We start from the raw sequence: 18425 nt of genomic DNA, 5'->3' as shown, positions 1-18425 counted from the left end.
AAGAAAAAAAAAAAAAGAATAGGCCTAGACATAGATCTAGAATAGACATATTCTTTCACCAGTGCCACACTATCTTGATGACTATAGCTTTATAGTAAGTCTTGACGTCAGATAGTGTCCTCCAAATTTGTTCTTTCTTTGCATATTGTGTTGGCTATTCTGGATCTTTTGCCTTTCCAGATAAACTTTAGAATCAGTTTTTTGATATTCACAAAGTAATATTCTAGGATTTTGACTGGGATTGCATTGAATCTGTAGATCCAGTTGGGAAGAATTGACATCTTAAAAGTGCTAAATATTCCTATCCATGAACATGAAATATCTCTCCAATATTTTTTCAGATCTTTTGTGATTTGTTTCATCAGATAGATCTTGTACATGTTTTGTTAGATTTATACTTAAGGTTTTCATTTTTTTGGTGCTAATATAAATGATATTGTATTTTTAACTTCAGATTCCAATTCCATTTATTCATTTATTCATTGCTGGCATATAGGAAAGCAGTTGACTTCCATCTTGCAACTTAATGTAATCACTTAATAGTTCCAGGAGGTTTTGTTTTTTGCTTGTTTGTTGTTTTATTCTTTGGGATTTTCTACATAAACAATTATGTTATCTGTGAACAAAGAAAGTTTTATTTCTTCTTCTCTAATCTATGTACCTCTTACTTACTTTTCTTGTCTTATTGCATTAAGTAGGCTTCCAGTACAGTGTTGAAGAGGAGTGGTGAGAGGAAACATCCTTGCTTGTTCCCCGTCTTAGGGGGAAAGCATATACAGTTAACCCTTGAACAATGTAGGGGGAAAGGGACTCTGACCCCCGCACAGTTGAAAATCCATGTATAACTTTACAGTCAGCCCTCCATATCTGCTGTTCCACACCCTTGGATTCAACCAACTGCAGATCCTGTAGTACTGTATACATATTTATTGAAAAAAATCTGCATGTTAGTGGACCCATATCGTTCAAACACATATGTTTTTCAAGGGTCAACTGTCGTTTCTCACCTTTAAATGTAGCTATGGGTTTTTTGTAGACATTGTTTATCAACTTGAGAAGTTCCCCACTCTTCCCAGTTTGATGATAGTTTTTATCAAAAATAGGTTTTAGATTTTGTCAGGTGCCTTTTCTGTATCTATTGATATGATCATATGATTTTTCTTCTTTATCCTGTTGATGTGATGTATCATTATTAACTGATTTTGAAATGTTTAACCAGCCTTGCCTACTGGAATAAATCCCCATTTGGTCATAGTGTGTAACTTTTTTTAATACATTATTATATTCAATTTGCCAACATTTTGTTGAGCGTTTTTACTTCTGTGTTCATAAAAGATATTAGACTGTAGTTTTCTTTTCTTCAACGTTTTTGTCCAGTTTTGGTATCAGGGTATTGCTGGCCTCAGAAGCAGTCCCACTTCTGTTTTCTGAAAGAGATTATGGAGATTTGGTGTAATTTCTTCCTTAGGTGTTTGGTAGAATTTACCAATGAACCCACCTGGGCCTGGTACTTTCTGTCTTAAGAGGTTTTTAATGATTGATTCAGTGTAATAGATATAGGCCTATTCAGATCATCTGTTTCTTCTTGTGTCAATTTTGGCAGTCTGTGTCTTTCAAGGAATTTTGGTCCATTTCACCTAGCTTATCAAACTTGTGGGCCTTGAGTTGTTCATAATAGTCCTTTACTGTCCTTTTAGTGTCCATGGGATCAGTAGTGATAGCTTGTCTTTCATTCCTGGTATTAATAATTTGTATCTTCCCTCTTTTTTTCTTTGTTAGCCTGGCTAAAGGTTTATTGATTTTATTGGTCTTTTCAAAGAACCAGCTTTTGGTTTCATTGATTTTTTTTCTCTATTGATTTCCTGTTTTCAGTCTCACTGATTTCTGCTCGAATTTTGATTATTTCTTTTCTTCTGCTTACTTTGGATTTAATTTGCTCTTCTTTTTCTTGTTTCCTAAAGTGGAAGTTTAAATTATTGATTTTAGATCTTTCTTCTTTTCTAGTATGTGCATTCAAAGCAGTAACATTCCCTCTAAGCGCTGCTTTCGCTACATCCCACAAATTTTAATTAGTTGTATTTTCATTTAGTTAAAAATATTTTAAAATTTCTCTTGTGATGTCTTCTTTGAGCCATGTGTTGCTTAATCTCCAAGTATTTAGGGATTTTTCCAGTTATCTTTCTGTTACTGATTTCTAGTTTAATTTCCTTGTGTTCTGACAGCATACTTTGTGTGGTTTCAGTTCTTTTAAATTTGTTACAGTGTGTTTTGTGGACCAGAATGTGGTCTGTCTTGGCCTAAGCTGTTTTTCAAGGAGAACATTACTAAGGAGTCTGGGTCCTATGCATTTGCTCTTAATTCTGAAGTGAAGTGCTTCTCTTCCTTGGTCCTGGCACGTTATTTGGGCCAGTCTCTTACAAAAGAACCTCTGTCTATGAGCTGTTGATTCCAGAGCTATACCTGTAGAGGAAGAGCATACAGAGATTGGAGTAAATGATTAAATAATTTTAATGGTGGCTATTTATTAGACATTTACTATTTGCCAGCACTTTACATTTATTATTTCAGTAAGTTTTCTAAATAGCCCTATAAGTTGAAAGGATTTTTATTATCTTTTTACAGATAAGGAAACTGAGGTTCAGAGAGATTGATTTACACAGAGTGATACTAATATAGGTACTAGCAGGAGGAGTCAAAATCGGGTCCATCTGATTCTGAAGCCCGTATTCTCAGAAACAGTGTTAAAAACAGACACATGAGATCCCAGTTCAAGCCAAACTCTAATCCATGGCAGAAAAGGAAAACTGGAAGTTTGCTAAAGGAATATTTGTATAATGCTGTGCCTTTTATTGGTTTCTCTCCAAAATCAGTATCGCTAACAGTTTTGGTGCCTTTAGCAGCGAGCATTCCAGTAGTAGTGCTTCCTAAGGAGCACTATCTTGGAGTTAAAATGTAGGCTGGGGCTTCCCTGGTGGCGCAGTGGCTGAGAGTCCGCCTGCCAATGCAGAGAACGCAGGTTCGTGCCCCAGTCCGGGAAGATCCCACATGCCGCGGAGCGGCTGGGCCCGTGAGCCATGGCCGCTGAGCCTGCGTGTCCGGAGCCTGTGCTCCGCAACAGGAGAGGCCACAACAGTGAGAGGCCCACGTACCACAAAAAAAAAAAAAAAAATATGTAGGCTGTATTTATCTAACTTAGAGTTTCCCAACCAGGAATGATTTTGATCCCCAGGGAACATTTGGCAATGTCTGGATACATTTTTGGTGGTCACAACTGCGTGACTACTGGCATCTAGTGGGAAGAGGCCAAGGGTACTGCTAAACATCCTACAATGCACAAGACCCACCCCACCCCCTAAACAAAGAATTATCTGACCCAAAATATCAATAGTGGAGGTTGAGAAAATGTGAGTCTAGCTTGTTCCATTCTGTTATTACTGAGAAAACCTTGATCCCTCAGAAATCCCTCAGCATTCTGTCAGGATTTGGTTTCCAAGGCTAAGTGCCTCCTATGTAAATACTTTGTGGCTCAGTCCATTAACTCATTCTGGCACATTTCCTATACCTTGAGCTTAGTAGCCAGCCAGAGGCCTGTTAAATGGTTGGGTTTTTTTTTAATAGGGTGATACTTTTTCTTCCTGATGTTTCTTGAGAGACAGGCTCAGTTGGCCTGCAGCTGTTACAGAAGAGAACCTGGTGACAATAATCTGTTGCTGGCATCTTTAGCTCCCTAATCTATGTTTACGCGGCACTGAAAATCAACTCTCCCTGCTGCCAGGCCCCATTCCTCCTCCACACTCTGGCATCAGTGGCAGAGAATACCTCCCCAGTCTCTTCCACACAGTACAACCATACATGATTATTTTATTGCACAGCTGTTTTCCAGAAGACGTTTCCTGAGGCATGGATATACAGGATGCTTCTGGAGCTGTGAGTTGGAGTCTCAGTCATTTCTGTTCCAGTTGCAGATATATCCACAGCGCTCTTAAAGCATCTGGTATTTTCCTTAACTGTTTTCCTGTTTGTAGCTCTCGTCCTTTCCCCCATATTTTAAGCTCCTACAGTACGGGGTTTGTTTCTTCAATTTTTTTCCTATCCTGACTTAGGAACTAGCATTTCTTTCATCATATACTAAGAAAATCAACTTGCCTTCTTCCATTTTGGGTTATATGCTTTTCTATTAAAAGTTGGAGGAAATTATAAGGAACTAAAATCATTTGAGAGAGACTGGTGGTCAGAGGTTGATATCAACCATCTAGATATAGATAAGCGAGCCAGAGGAACAATTCATAAACCCAATGGAATTGAGCCTGGGTCCAAATAAAACTGAATAATTCTTTCCTGAGTAGTGGACCTTGGAATTTAAAAAGTTATTTTCATTATCAAGGAGGCCTAGAAAAATCAAGAAATTTCTTATTAAGGACGTCCTATAGGGGAACTTCCCTGGTGGCGCAATGGTTAAGAATCCACCTGCCAATACAGGGGACGTGGGTTCGATCCCTGGTCCAGGAAGATCCCACATGCCGCGGAGCAACTAAGCCTGTGTGCCACAACTGCTGAGCCTGTGCTCTTGAGCCTGCGAGCCACAACTACTGAGACCGCATGCTGCAACTACTGAAGTCCGCGCACCTAGAGCCCATCCTCTGCAACAAGAGAAGCCACCACAATGAGAAGCCCGCACACCGCAACGAAGAGTAGCCCCCGCTCGCCACAACTAGAGAAAGCCCTCGCGCAGCAACCTGAATAACCCAACACAGCAATAAATAAATAAATAAATAGATAGGTAGATGGATAAATTAATAAATTTATTTATTTACTTACAAAAAGAAAGCCTTATAGGTAGCTTACCCTCCTCATGACCCAGAGGTTCAGCAAAATTTCCCAAGTCAGGTACCATTATTACAGAATTTTCTGTAAAGTTTAAGCAAAGGCATATATTTACCTCATTTAAGTGATATGCCACAGGGCCCTCAATAGGGATTTTCTTTTTTTATTTGGCTGCTTTGGGTCTTCGTTGCTGTGCACAGGCTTTCTCTAGTTGTGGCGAGCGGGGGCTACTCTTCGTTGCGGTGTGTGGGCTTGTCATTAAGGTGGCTTCTCTTGTTGTGGAGCACGGGCTCTAGGCACGCGGGCTTCAGTAGTTGTGGCACGTGGGCTCAGTAGTTGTGGCTCACGAGCTCTAGAGCACAGGCTCAGCAGTTGTGGTGCACGGGCTTAGTTGCTCCATGACATGTGGGATCTTCCCAGGCCAGGGCTCGAACCCGTGTTCCCTGCAATGGCAGGTGGATTCTTAACCACTGTGCCACCAGGGAAGCCCCCTCAATAGGGATATGAGGTCAGTGGGCTCATTGACAGAACCCTCAAATGCTGTCTTTCTTAGGCCTTCAGAGAGATCATGACCATTTTGAACAATGTCTTTGAATCTGCAAGATTGTAAAGAATGTATTGTTTGGATGGTATTGGTTTATCTAAAACAGTATTTCTCAACCTTTATTTTATCATTACCCTCCTAAGGAGCCTTTTTAGACATTTTTTTCCCTAATCACCCCCCTCCCATGAAATTTTAATATCACAGATAATGCTGTGTATCTGTTCATATACTGCAGTACTTTGGCAGGGACTGGGGATTGTACTATCTAAGATTTTTCCCCCACCATGAACAGTTTTCACCCCCATGGGGGCAGTCCTGCCCATGTTGACGACATGTTAATCTAGAAGTATCATCATCTTGGGAACGAACTAATGTACCTCTCTTAACAAATTGAAACAGGGACAAGGACTCTATCAGTAAATTAATGTTAAAAAAGAGTCTTCTCATACAGTGGCCTGAAGCAACTGGGGAAGAGTGAGAAGACTCTCATATTTCATAGCTTATATGGAGGACATTTTCTCTCTGAACAACCTCTTGACCATATGAGGAAAGAACAGGGAAACACCAGGAGTAGCAGAGCAATAAATGCAGCGCTCTAAAAGGAGGGGGAAAAAAAAAAAAGACAAGACCCTCTTGCAGTGACATGCAGAGGAGGAAAATGGTGATACTGAAGAATCTGGGTATAGAACTGTCCATTGTTCCAAGGCTAGTCAGCTCTAACAAGTTCAGTTTCTCAAAGTCAGAGTTGATTTGCAGCAGAGAGTACCATTTAGGTTGTGTAGCACATAAGAATGTTCTATTCTCCCAAGAGGGTTTGGCTCTGTCTGATCAGAAGGGTGGGTGTGTATGAAATGCACCTCGGAAGGAGGAGGAGGAAGAGATGACATGTTCAAGTAAAATGAAATACAACTGCAAATTAAAGTGTCACCCTGTTTTAAAAAAATCCCTTTTTTATTTAATTGGTTACCAAGGAAAAAAATGTCATATAGAAGTGTATGTCTCAGGGAAAGTTAAACTGTGAGATGTTACAAGTGAATCTGGATTCAAGGAAGTTCTCCTGGGGTGGGGCAGGGCAGGGGTTATAAAATACTGCCTTAATAAAAATATTCTGAGGCGGAAAAGCTAGGCTCATAAATTTCTATTGTGTTACATGCCAGAGGTCCAGAAGAGATTAACAAATATTACCTCATTTGTTCTTTGCTGTCTCTCTCTATCCTATCAGCTGAATGCTGGCTGCCTCTTCCCTGGGGGAAGCCTCCTTTTGAGATGTTTTATTAGGAGGAAGGTCATATACAAAGGAGATGCTTTCTCCCAAAGGGTGCTGCTTACTACAAAGACATCCAGGGACTGAATGCTTTTCTGTGTTAATGGTGTCCTACCATTTTTCATGTTTCTTTCCCAGCATTTTTATGAACACCCATTTGTCTCTTTAGATTGTGAGCCTACCAGATAGGATATATACAGTACGTGCCACATTGTTGGCACTCAGTAAATGTTACGTAATAATGGGAAGGGGGGCTGATTTATATTATATTATACTATACTATACTATATTATATTATACTGTATTATACTATATTTACATGTAGAATTGTTCTTGAGAAACATGTCTGGTTTCCCTTTGAGATAGAGACTTGACAGATAGGACTTGTCAGCTTTCTTCAGCCTTAGTTGTGATTCTTCCTTTTCTCCTTCTTCTGCTGATCCTAGTTTTGTCTCATGTTTGCAGTGGAAACATATAGATAAACACTATAATGTGCTCTCTTTGTCTTCTCCCCCACCAGGGGCAGTGATTGGTGATGGACAGTCTGCCGTGGCCAGTAACATTGCCAATACTACCTACCGGCTCCAGTGGTGGGACTTCACTAAGTTTGACCTCCCAGAAATCAGTAATGGTAAGCCAAGGTAGAACTGGGGATACTGGTGGAAGGTCTGTCTCTTACTGGTGAGCCAGAGCTCAGAAACCCACATAGCACTGGATTTTTCATCGCCTCGTTGAGCAGCTGACTGCCGTGTGCCATTTCTGCAGTTCTTCTCCAGCTCTCGTTAAGCAATTCAACAAACGTGTATTGAGCAGCCACCCTGAGCAGTGAACAATGCTTTGGTACAGTGATCAGAACAGTGCTAAGGTGGACACCAAAATGAAGATGTCTGCCCCAGGAGTTTACCGACTAGTAGTTCATTGTCCCAAGCCTAGAAGTTTGGGTGGAACTGAGAGGAACAGAAGGAGAAGGGAGTGTAGGAACTGAGAGCCAGACCCTTGAGGAAAGACTACAGTGATGATAAACTCATTTATTAATCTAGGTCTGAATAGAACAAAGGGAGTGGCCTGATTGATGTGTGATTTACAAACATGTCTGTCTGTCAGTCCGTCTTCCCAGCTTCTACGAGTCCTCAATCCCATGTCCCAGTTGTTTGATCGAAATCACATCATTTTTAAAATTTTATTTATTTATTTATGTATTGGCTGCGTTGGGTCTTCCGTTGCTGTGTGAGGGCCCTCTCCAGTTGAAGCGAGTGGGGGCCACTTCTCGCCGCAGTGCGAGGGCTTCTCACTGCGGTGGCCTCCCCTGCCGCGGAGCACAGGCTCCAGGCGTGCAGGCTTCAGCAGACGTGGCACACGGGCTTCAGTAGTTGTGGCTTGTGTGCTCCAGAGCGCAGGCTCAGCAGTTGTTGGGCACGGGCTTGGTTGCTCCGCAGCATGTGGGATCTTCCCGGACCAGGGCCTGAACCCACGTCCCCTGCATTGGCAGGCGGATTCTCAACCACTGCACCACCGGGGAAGCCCAGTCACAGCATCTTAGACATCTCATTTCACTTTCTATCTGATGACGGACTCTCACACATCCCTGGGAAGTGGTGGTTGAGCCTCTTCTTGAACACTTCAGATAGGTCACAGTGTCTGCTGAGTTGGCCCTAGTCCATCACTGCTAAATCCTTGTTCAAATGTTTTTGCTTACACCCAGCCACCATTTCCCTTGCTGTCACTTCCTCCCATTGGTCCTAATTCTACCTCTGAATCTCCATAGAATAAGTTTGATGATGTCTCTTCTAAGTGACAGTTCTCCAGCTATTTGAAGATAAACTGCCATTTCCCTTTAAATCATTCTTTTGGGGCCAGAATTCCTGAGATTCCTTTTATGATCTGGTTTTCAAATCCTTGACAGTTCTGCTCATTTCCCCTTTAAGCTTTGAGGTGGCAGAACAACGTAGAACACTCCAGATGAGATCTGTCCAAAACAGAGTACAATGATGGTTTGGACAGTGTTAGTTCAGCCTAAGATTTCAACAGCTTTTTCTGAAGCCACTGTTGAGTTTGCAGTCACTTAAAACTCCTTGATGGGACTTCCCTGGTTGCACAGTGGTTAAGAATCTGCCTGCCAATGCAGGAGACACGGGTTCGATCCCTGGTCCAGGAAGATCCCACATGCCGTGAAGCAGCTAAGCCCATGCACTACAACTACTGAGCCTGCACTCTTGAGCCTACGAGCCACAACTGCTGAGCCCGTGTGCTGCAACTAATGAAGCCTATGTGCCTAGAGCCCACGCTTTGCAACAAGGGAAGCCACCGCAATGAGAAGCCCGCTCACCGGAATGAAAAGTAGCCCCTGCTCACCACAACTAGAGAAAGCCCGTGCACAGCAACGAGGACCCAGTGAAGCCAAACATAAATAAATAATAAATAAATGTATTTATTTATTTAAAAAATACTTGATAACTATTAATAAACCAAGACTTTACCGTCCTATACTTACTTGCGCAGTTCAAATGTTTCAAAAACCAAAGGTTTGTATTTGTTTCTGTTAAGTTTTATCTTAATAGTGCCAATTGCTCTTCTTAGTTCCTGCCTCTCAACATTTTTTTGAACTTTGATTCAGCCCTTTTTTTCCCAACCTTACATCATCTTCTAATTTGATAAACATACTTTCTCTGTCTCTCTTTTTTTTTTTTTGAACACTAAGTACTTTAATTCTTTTTTGGGGGGGGCTGCATAGGGTCTTAGTTGCCCCGAGGCATGTAAGATCTTAGTTCTCCGACCAGGGATCGAACCCGAGTCTCCTGCATTGGAAGGTGGATTCTTAATCACTGGACCACCAGGGAAGTCCCTCTGTCTTACTTTGTTTTTCTGGTTTGTTTAAAGATATTTATTTATTTACTTATTTGGTTGCGCCGGGTCTTAGTTGCAGCAGGCGGGCTCCTTAGTTGAGGCATGAGAACTCTTAGTTGCGGCACGCATGTGGGATCTAGTTCCCTGACCAGGGATCTAACCCAGGCCCCCAGCATTGGGAGTGCAGACTGTTTTTTTTTTAATAAATAAATTTATTTGTTTATTTATTTATTTATTTTTGGCTGCATTGGGTCTTCGTTGCTGCACGAGGGCTTTCTTGAGCTGCGGTGAGCAGGGGCTAATCTTCGTTGCGGTGCGTGGGCTTCTCATTGCAGTGGCTTCTCTTGTTGCTAAGCATGGGCTCTAGGTGCACGGGCTCAGTAGTTGTGGCTCGCAGGCTCTAGAGCGCAGGCTCAGTAGTTGTGGCAGACGGGCTTAGCTGCTCCGCGGCATGTGGGATCTTCCTGGACCAGGGCTCGAACCCGTGTCCCCTGCCTTGGCAGGTGGATTCTTAACCACCATGCCACCAGGGAGTCCTGAGAGTGCAGACTCTTAACCAACTGTGCCACCGGGGAAGTCCCCCCTCTGTCTTACTTTGGATTGCTAGCAAAACTAGTGCATCGGTCAGGACTTTGCACCAAGTGTTGTGGTATGTTCCTGTGGGCTTGCTCTGTGTCAATTTTGGTTCACGAATTTGCACCTAGGCTTGGTTGTTTGCATGTGAAGCCCATATTTTTCTATCTTGTCTATGGGTATTGTAAGAGTTGGTCAGATACCTTAAAATAATCAAGATAGCCCCTTCTGTGGCTTTCACAGTATGCCAATCTTGGTATCCTTATCAGACCATGAAAATGAAGTCAATTTTTCATCTCCTGATCTTAGTGAAACCTCAGCAGCAATCATTTTTTCCTAAGTGCTTTTAAGCCGCATGTTCGGTAATCTATTCTTTAGTAGAAATCAAATGCAATCTACCTTTTCCCTTATTAAATACTGTTTGCTTGTTTATAGATTTCTGGCCCAGATGTTTGCCATAATTTTCCGTAGGTACTTGGTTTCGTTATTTTATTTGCTTCGTTTCTTTTATTATAATCTGAAATACATTTACCAAAGATTTTTAAAGTATAAAAGGATATACAGTGAAAAGTTTCCCAACCCTGCCCCCAGCTACCCACCACTCCACCCCATAGGCAACCACAGTGAGCAGTGTCTTGCATATCTCTTCAAAGATATTGTATGCATATACAAGTACATGCAAATGTTTGTTTTTCCACCTCTACTTAACCTAAATGGTAGCATGTTATACATACTTTTCTTTCTGTACCTTGCTTTCTTTACTATATGTCTTGGTGATCTTTCCGTATCATTACATAAGCATTTACTCAATTCTTTTTTAATGGCTGCCTAGTATCCCACTGTCCTTTTATATATATATATATATATATATATATATATATATCTGTCTATTTATTTATTTATGGCTGTGTTGGGTCTTTGTTGCTGCATGTGGGCTTTCTCTAGTTGTGGCGAGTGGGGACTACTCTTCATTGCGGTGCGCGGGCCTCTGATTGCAGTGGCTTCTCTTGTTGCGGAGCACAGGCTCTAGGCATGCGGGCTTCAGTAGTTGTGGCACACAGGCTCAGTAGTTGTAGCTCGCGGGCTGTAGAGCGGAGGCTCAGTAGTTGTGGCGCACGGGCTTAGTTGCTCCGTGGCATGTGGGATCTTCCTGGACCAGGCAGGCACATCCTTAACCACTTTGCCACCAGGAAAGTCCCCCACTGTCCATTTTTTAACCAGTTATTTTTTAACCAGTGTTCTGCTGAGGAATTTTTTTTTTTTTTTTTGTCTGCTCCGGGTCTTAGTTGTGGCACACAGGATGTTCGTTGTGGCATGCAGGATCTTTAGTTGCAGCATGCGGGATCTAGTTCCCTAACCAGGGATTGAACCCAGGCCACCTGCGTTGGGAGTGCAGAGTCTTAACCCCTGGAATACCAGGGAAACCCCTCTGCTGAGGAACTTTTAAGTTGTTTCCAGTCTTTTGCTATACAAACCATGCCACAGTTTGTCATTTTGCACATGTGCAAGTATATCATAGGATAAATTCCTAGAAATGGAATTGTGGGAAGGAAGAATATGTAGATTTGTGATTTTGGTAGATACTGCTAAATCACCCTCTGTAGAGATTATACCAATTTATACACTCGCTTTTGGTTCATGAGAGTGCATGTTTCCCTAAACTCTTGCTTGTAGAATGTGCTATCATATTTTGGGGTATTTACAAATCTGATGGTAAAAAATACTATGTAGGTGGGACTTCCCTGGCGGTCCAGTGGTTAGGGCTCCGCACTTCCACTGTTGGGGGTGAGGGTTCAGTCCCTGGTCGGGAAACTAGGATCCTGCAAGCCGCGTGGTGTGGCCAAAAAAAAAAAAAAAATAGCATGTAGGTATTTTAAATTTGTATTTCTCATATTATAAACCAGGTTGTGTGGCTCTGCATACGTTTAGCCACATGTGTTGCCTTTTCTTGGCTTGTCTCTGTGCTTTACCTATTTTTTTTTTATTGTGTTGTTGGTCTTTTCCTTACCAGTTCTACAGGAGCTCTTTATATATCAGAAAATTAACTCCTAATAGGAGTTTCCTGGTTGTCATTTGTCTTTTGACTCTGCTGAAGGTTATTTTTGTCATAGAACCTATTTTAAGTAGTCAGAATTATCCAACTTTCCTTTTATGGTTCCTAGATTTTGTAGCAGCATCAAGAAGATCAGTCAGTACTTTTATATTTTAGTTTTTTCCTTTAAATCTTTGATTCATCAGAAGTTTAACCTAGTCCTAAATAAGCAGAGTATGATCCAACTTTTCCCCCATGTGCTACTCATTTGTCGCAACCAATTTGTAAAATGATCTATTTGTCCCCATTGATTTGGGATGTCATTTTCATCCTATTAATTTCCTGTTGAGTATTTAGATGTATTTCTTCTGTCTCTTCTGTCCCAGGGATCTGTCTGATTATTCATGTAACAGTACCACATTGGTTTAAGTTTGAGGCTCTGTTTTAGGATCTGGTAGGACTAGTCTCCTCTTGTTATTTTTTTAATCCAAAATTTCTTGCCTGCTTGAACATTTTGGTTTTCTGTATGGACTTTACAACTACCTCGCTTCTTCCCTTCATCCCCCTGAAAAAATCCTGTTAGTGTAATTAATGTGATCGCATTAAACATATAAAGTAACTTAAGGAGACTCAATATTTTTATGATATCTTCTTATGTAAGAAGATACCATACATAAGAAGATACTTATGATTTTTCAGTTTCTCCAAGTCTCTCTTGTGGTCTTAGGAATGTTTTAAAGTTTTCTTCATGTAACTTTATACATTTTTAAAGTTTATTGTTACAAGCTTTAAAAAAATTTGTTTTACTGAATTTGTTTACTAATTATAGTTGTTATTCAGTTAAATCTCATGGGTTTTCTAAGTATGTTATCTGTAAATAGTATTAATTTTACCTCCTCTGTTCCAAGTTGTACACCTGTGATTTCTTCCCCTTGTCTGAGTGCATTGGCTGCTACCATCAGAACAATGTTAAATGATAGCAGTCATCCTCATATCATTCCTGATTTCAGTAGAAAAACTTCTAGCTTTTTCCCAGTAAGCATATTGCTGACTTTTGGGTTGAACCAGAACTAGTTTATTGTTTTAAGGAAGTCATTATTCTTATTTTATTGTGAGTTTTTAATCAAGAACAGATACTCGGAATTCCCTGGCGGTTCAGTGGTTAGGACTCCCCCCACCAACCTCCCCCGGCAAGAAAAAAAGAATAGATGTTAAATTTAGTCATGCCTTATCAGCATCTGTGAAGATGATCATGTTTTTTTCTCTCCTTTGACCTAATAATGAGATCATTATGTTTTTTTAAACAAGTATCTGTAGATTTAATTGACCTTAAATTAATTTTTAAATCCCGATAATACCAATAAACTTCCCTTGATTATTATTTTTTTTAATTTATCTATTTTTGGCTGCGTTGGGTCTTAATTGCTGCGCGGGCTTTCTCTAGTTGTGACGAGCAAGGTCTACTCTTCGTTGTGGTGCGCGGGCTTCTCATCGCGGTAGCTTCTCTTGTTGCGGAGCACGGGCTCTAGGCATGCAGGCTTCAGTAGTTGTGGCTCGCGGGCTCTAGAGCACAGGCTCAGTAGTTGCAGCGCATGGGCTTAGTTGCTCCGTGACATGTGGGATCTTCCCGGACCAGGGGTCAAACCCGTGTCCCCTGCATTGGCAGGCGGGTTCTTAACCACCGCACCACCAGGGAAGCCCCGAGATCATTATGTTGATAGATTCTGTAATATTGAACCCAACCTTACATCCCTTGAATAAACCCCACCTGGTTCATGGTATATGCTTTAGCATTAAATTCTTTCCATGTAGCTTGCTAATAATTTAAGAGTTTTTTCCTTGAAATTTGTGAGATGGATCTATCCTATTCTTTTTCATAAAATCTATGAGTTTTGGTATCAGTGTTATGCTTGTGTTACAAATATAATTTGAAAGTTTTTCTTTTTGTCTGGAACAGCTTAAATAGTATTGGAATTACTTGGTACTTTTTATACTTTAAAGGTCTGAGCCTGATGCTTTTTTCTTCCCTTTTCGTCGCAAGTATAGGGAGAGGTAGTTCTTTGATAACGTTTTCCTTGTCAGCTGTCCTATGATGGTTAAGCAAATGAACTCTTCAGCTATACTGTCCAGGTCCAAGTCTTGCTCAGCCACCTTCTAGCAGTGTGACCTTGGTTACTTAATCTCTCTACACCTTAGTTTCCTTGTCTATAAAATGAGGGTTATAATAGTGCCAACCTCATAGGATTGTTAGGAGAATTAAATTAGTTAACATTGATACATGTCAGGCACTCTGAACGGCATCTGGCACTTTCTGTAGTAAATGGTCAGTAAATGTTAGCTCTTTTTATCATGTCTTTTTCTTGGAAATTATACCGTGATTCTTTGAGAGTATGGCTATAATTCTAAAGTCACCCCTGCCCCTGTTTTCAGTACTCTGAGAGGCGTATTTTCCATCTCTGTAAAGTGATGTTCATGTAAATAAGATAGTTCTCTTTTAACCTGTTGCCTCATCTGTAATTGGCTTCTGATCCTTCTGAAGCATGTTGTTTCTCCCCAGTTGGAGACAATTTTCTTTGATAGAAAAACCAAATATTCAGAAGAATACAGGCATTGGATATGCTGCTAGCAGAACTGAGACGGTCTTTTTGGTTGTCCTTAACATTCTTTGTACAAGCCTCCACTTGTTCTGACTACAACTTCCTGTCATTCACCTTCTGTGTTCCTTCTTACTTCCTTTGATCATGGCTGTTGTAAAACCTGAGCTGATCAAAAAGCATCATGTGCAGCCAGATTGACTCATTTAGTTTGGCTCACCTTTCTTCCTCATTTAAGTCCTGTGCGGTGTTAGAATTCTGCTTTTTAAAAGTGCCCTATTTTTCTCAGAGCTTTGGCCTTGGGAAATACTTGGCATTCTAGGAGTTTAGGGCGTATATGTCTGATGGTGGCCAGTGTTCCTTGCCATGGTATTACCCTCTAGAATGACAGCCACTTTCACCTGAGGCTCCTGTAATTAACTCTAACTGCTTTTCCTGGTTGGTCTGAATAAAGTCTAGTTACAGTTCTGAATCTGGTAGATTCAGCTGTCAGCAGAGTTCAGTTGGGAATCTGTAGGATTAGTTTCTGAACCTTGCATACTTCCCAGAGGAGGGAAGTGTTTGGCTTTGGCACAGCTCACGCCTGGGAACCACTGGCCCTCAGTTCTACTCACGTGTTCAGCAGCCACTGTGTTGTTAAGAGGTCATCTGACTTATCTGAATTGAATTTAACTCTTTTCTAGAATTAGGCTAAGGAGTGTTACCACCTGGTTCTCTTAGTTGAGATACAGGATTAATGAATTACAATCTGTAAAGTGTTTAGAAATTTGTGAATAAGGCCTCATATAACATAGATAATTTTGAAACCGCTCTCATGGGAAAAAAAATAGCTCATTAGATTCACTGTGGTTTTTAAGAGTGAACTCTTATGGGAGAACAGCATTAGTCACCAGGGTGCCCTGACAGAACGGACCTTAAGAAACCCAGGGGCTGAGCAGTGTGGGGCACACACACATCCAGAGAGGATGTAGTGATGGGTGCCGTTGGGAATGCTTATGTAGTGTCATCTGGAGCTCCGTGCAGAGGTCCTATTCTGAAATCTGAGGGCTCAGAGATAGTGAAAAGGACATTTTCCTGCTGATTTAAACCACTTTGGGTTTTCCAAATCCATATCTAACGCATCTGTAAAAGTACTGCAACTGCTCATCGCTCCTGTGGCCTCATCTGGCCAGCCAGCAACAGGCTACAAACCGATCTTTGTACAGGGTGTTCATTTATAATTTATGGAGCTGATAGAAAAGCAGAGCCCTGTGCTCCTCCAGGCATCAGTACTTCTTACCCCTCCCATTCCCTGCTAGGGCATTTTAACTTGGAAATCATTTATAATTAGGAGGAGATTACATTGCACAGTCTGGAACGTGGCTTCCTGCTGTCTTCTGCATCGTGTTTGCTCCTCCTGGAGCTGCCCCCTGAAGCTCTTAAGCAGTTTTGATTTGAAAAATCCTTTCTTTCCTAGACTTTATTTCCATTCTCAGCTGCCCAGCTAACTGCTCCATCATCATTCCCCACGTGTGTTTTGGCTTTAAGTGCAGGGCAGTTTGCTGGAGCTCCAGCTCGGGGGTCAAGGACTGTCTGGTGAGACAGCAGTTTTCAAGTGTGGTCCCAGACCAGCAACATCAGACGCCTGGGAACTTGCTAGAAATACAAATTCTCCGGTCTCACCCCAGCGTTCTGTGTTTTAATAAGCCCTCCAGGTGATTATGATGCATGCTGAAACTTGAGAACCACTGTGGTAAGGCAAGGCAGGGAGCAGAACAAAGATTTCTAGTGGTGTGTGGGTTGCCACTGTCTTAAACTGTATTTCACTTCACCTTTTTCTCTACCTGCTTATTACATCATTATTGAGTCCAAGAAGGATGAGCTCTCCTTGTCATTAGTGCATTACTTTGCTATGGCCTGAGAAAAGAAGTAACAGAGACCCAGGAAATCTCTCCTTTTGTCATTTAACTCATCAAAATTTCAGCCTTAGGAGAAGAAGCTGCATGAACAAATTGAAGCAGTGACCACTCACCACTGTAACTGAACATTTCCATTTCCATTCCATGTTCCATCTGAACGTTTCCATTTCCATTGCTTGTTGTATATTAATTTCTATGAAATTAATATACAACAAGCAATAAACATAAATTGCTAATTGGAGCTTTGAAATATTAATGAAACTGTAAACACACCACCCAGTGCTCAATGAAGCTACCAGATCACTCTGTGCCTACTACATCCCCTTCATTATGGTAGAAGTAAAACCCTAGATCCCTAGCTGTACAAGTTCTGAAAGGGAGCATGCTGCTGGAGAAGCTCCGTTTTAATTTTCAGCATTCTCTTTTCATTTGTTATTTGCATCTCTCTCTCTCTGAGCTCACTGCAGGAACTGGGAGCAGTTGCGAAATTGGGTGGAGTTGAGGGGAGGGGACAAAATTTGGGAGATGGCCATTGACTTGGAGTCATCATAATACAGTACAAACACAAACACCATGGCTTGAATTTGAGGCTGACAAAATGCTTTTTGTCTATATGCCCAGTTTTTCGTGGGCTTAGAGCCCAGCCTCCCAAAAGAAGGAAAACCCTACTTGTACTTTCCCCCCCACCCGCAGACCCCTCTTAGTAATTAATCTGGCAGTATCTAGTTCAGTGCTTTTTTAATGTTGGTGGTGAGTTTTGAGGGTCATTGTAGGCTTCTATATGTTTGACTGAATTGCAGGTTAACACATATAAGCTAGATGTCTGTAACAGCTAGAAAGCCGACTTTCATAAAATACTCACCATGCATTTTTGGGACATTAAATGTAGATAAAATGGAAACCATACAAAGCTGTCTTAAAGCCCACAGAGTCCCATTTCCTTTTCTGTTTATTTTCATGTCCTACTTAATATTTGTCATTGCCTTCTTTCTCTCTCTGCCTTTGATGGTTGCAGTCTAAATTGTCAGTTTCTTTTTACCTTTCCGCGGATTGTGCCAACATAAAGTTTAGAAAACCAAGATGGACTCACTCTTTTTTTTTTTAATAAATTTATTTTATTTTTGGCTGTGTTGGGTCTTTGTTGCTGCACGCGGGCTTTCTCTAGTTGCAGCGAGCCGGGGCTACTCTTCGTTGCGGTAGGCAGGCTTCTCATTGCATTAGCTTCTCTTGTTGCAGAGCATGGGCTCTTGGCATGCGGGCTTCAGTAGTTATGGCACGCGCAGACTCAGTAGTCGTGGCTCGCGGGCTCTAGAGCGCAAGCTCAGTAGTTGTGGCGCAGGGGCTTAGTTGCTCTGCGGCATGTGGGATCTTCCTAGACCAGGGCTCGAACCCGTATCCCCTGCATTGGCAGGCAGATTCTTAACCACTGCGCCACCAGGGGAGTCCCTGGACTCACTCTTGAAGCTCCCCCAGTTGCCTTGGTTCTGTATCCCCAACTGTAATCATGTGTCAATCCAAGGAAGGGGGAGGAGGTTATCTTTTTGGCAACAGGCTTGGGACCCTGAGTAAGGAGCAGACAATCTCAGTGCTAACTAGATAAATCTAGCCATACAGGCTCGAGCAGATGGTGGGTTGGAAGTTGAGCAGTACAGAGCCCTAATGGTGATAGCAATGAGTATTTTGGATGTCATTATCTTATTAGTTAGCAAACAGAACCATCCTTGTGGTCCCTCCTCAGCTTTATGTGTAATGGTGCTGTAGGTGTCAGCCCCCAGGCGTTGGCACAATAGCCTAATCAATGTGTTCTGATGTCTTTTTTGATCTCCTCTGTCATCTCTGTGGCTTCATTAAC

At 41.6% G+C, this 18425-nt stretch overlaps 1 protein-coding gene across 8 annotated transcripts in view; it reads left to right on the top strand.

Annotated features, from left to right (window-relative positions):
- AMBRA1 (autophagy and beclin 1 regulator 1) overlaps nt 1-18425 on the top strand; it is a 177820-nt gene that overhangs the window by 125808 nt on the left and 33587 nt on the right. For all 8 annotated transcript variants that reach the window (XM_081239519.1, XM_081239517.1, XM_081239518.1 and 5 more), the window contains one exon: nt 7153-7263. In XM_081239519.1, coding sequence (XP_081095645.1) covers nt 7153-7263 — 111 coding nt within the window. The remainder of the gene's footprint in view (nt 1-7152; nt 7264-18425) is intronic.

The sequence above is a fragment of the Mesoplodon bidens genome (genome assembly GCF_964165515.1).
Source record: "Mesoplodon bidens genome assembly, chromosome: 7".
Classification (NCBI taxonomy): domain Eukaryota; kingdom Metazoa; phylum Chordata; class Mammalia; order Artiodactyla; family Ziphiidae; genus Mesoplodon; species Mesoplodon bidens.
Note: the sequence above shows the minus strand (reverse complement) of the source record. Positions and strands in the feature narration are given on the sequence as shown.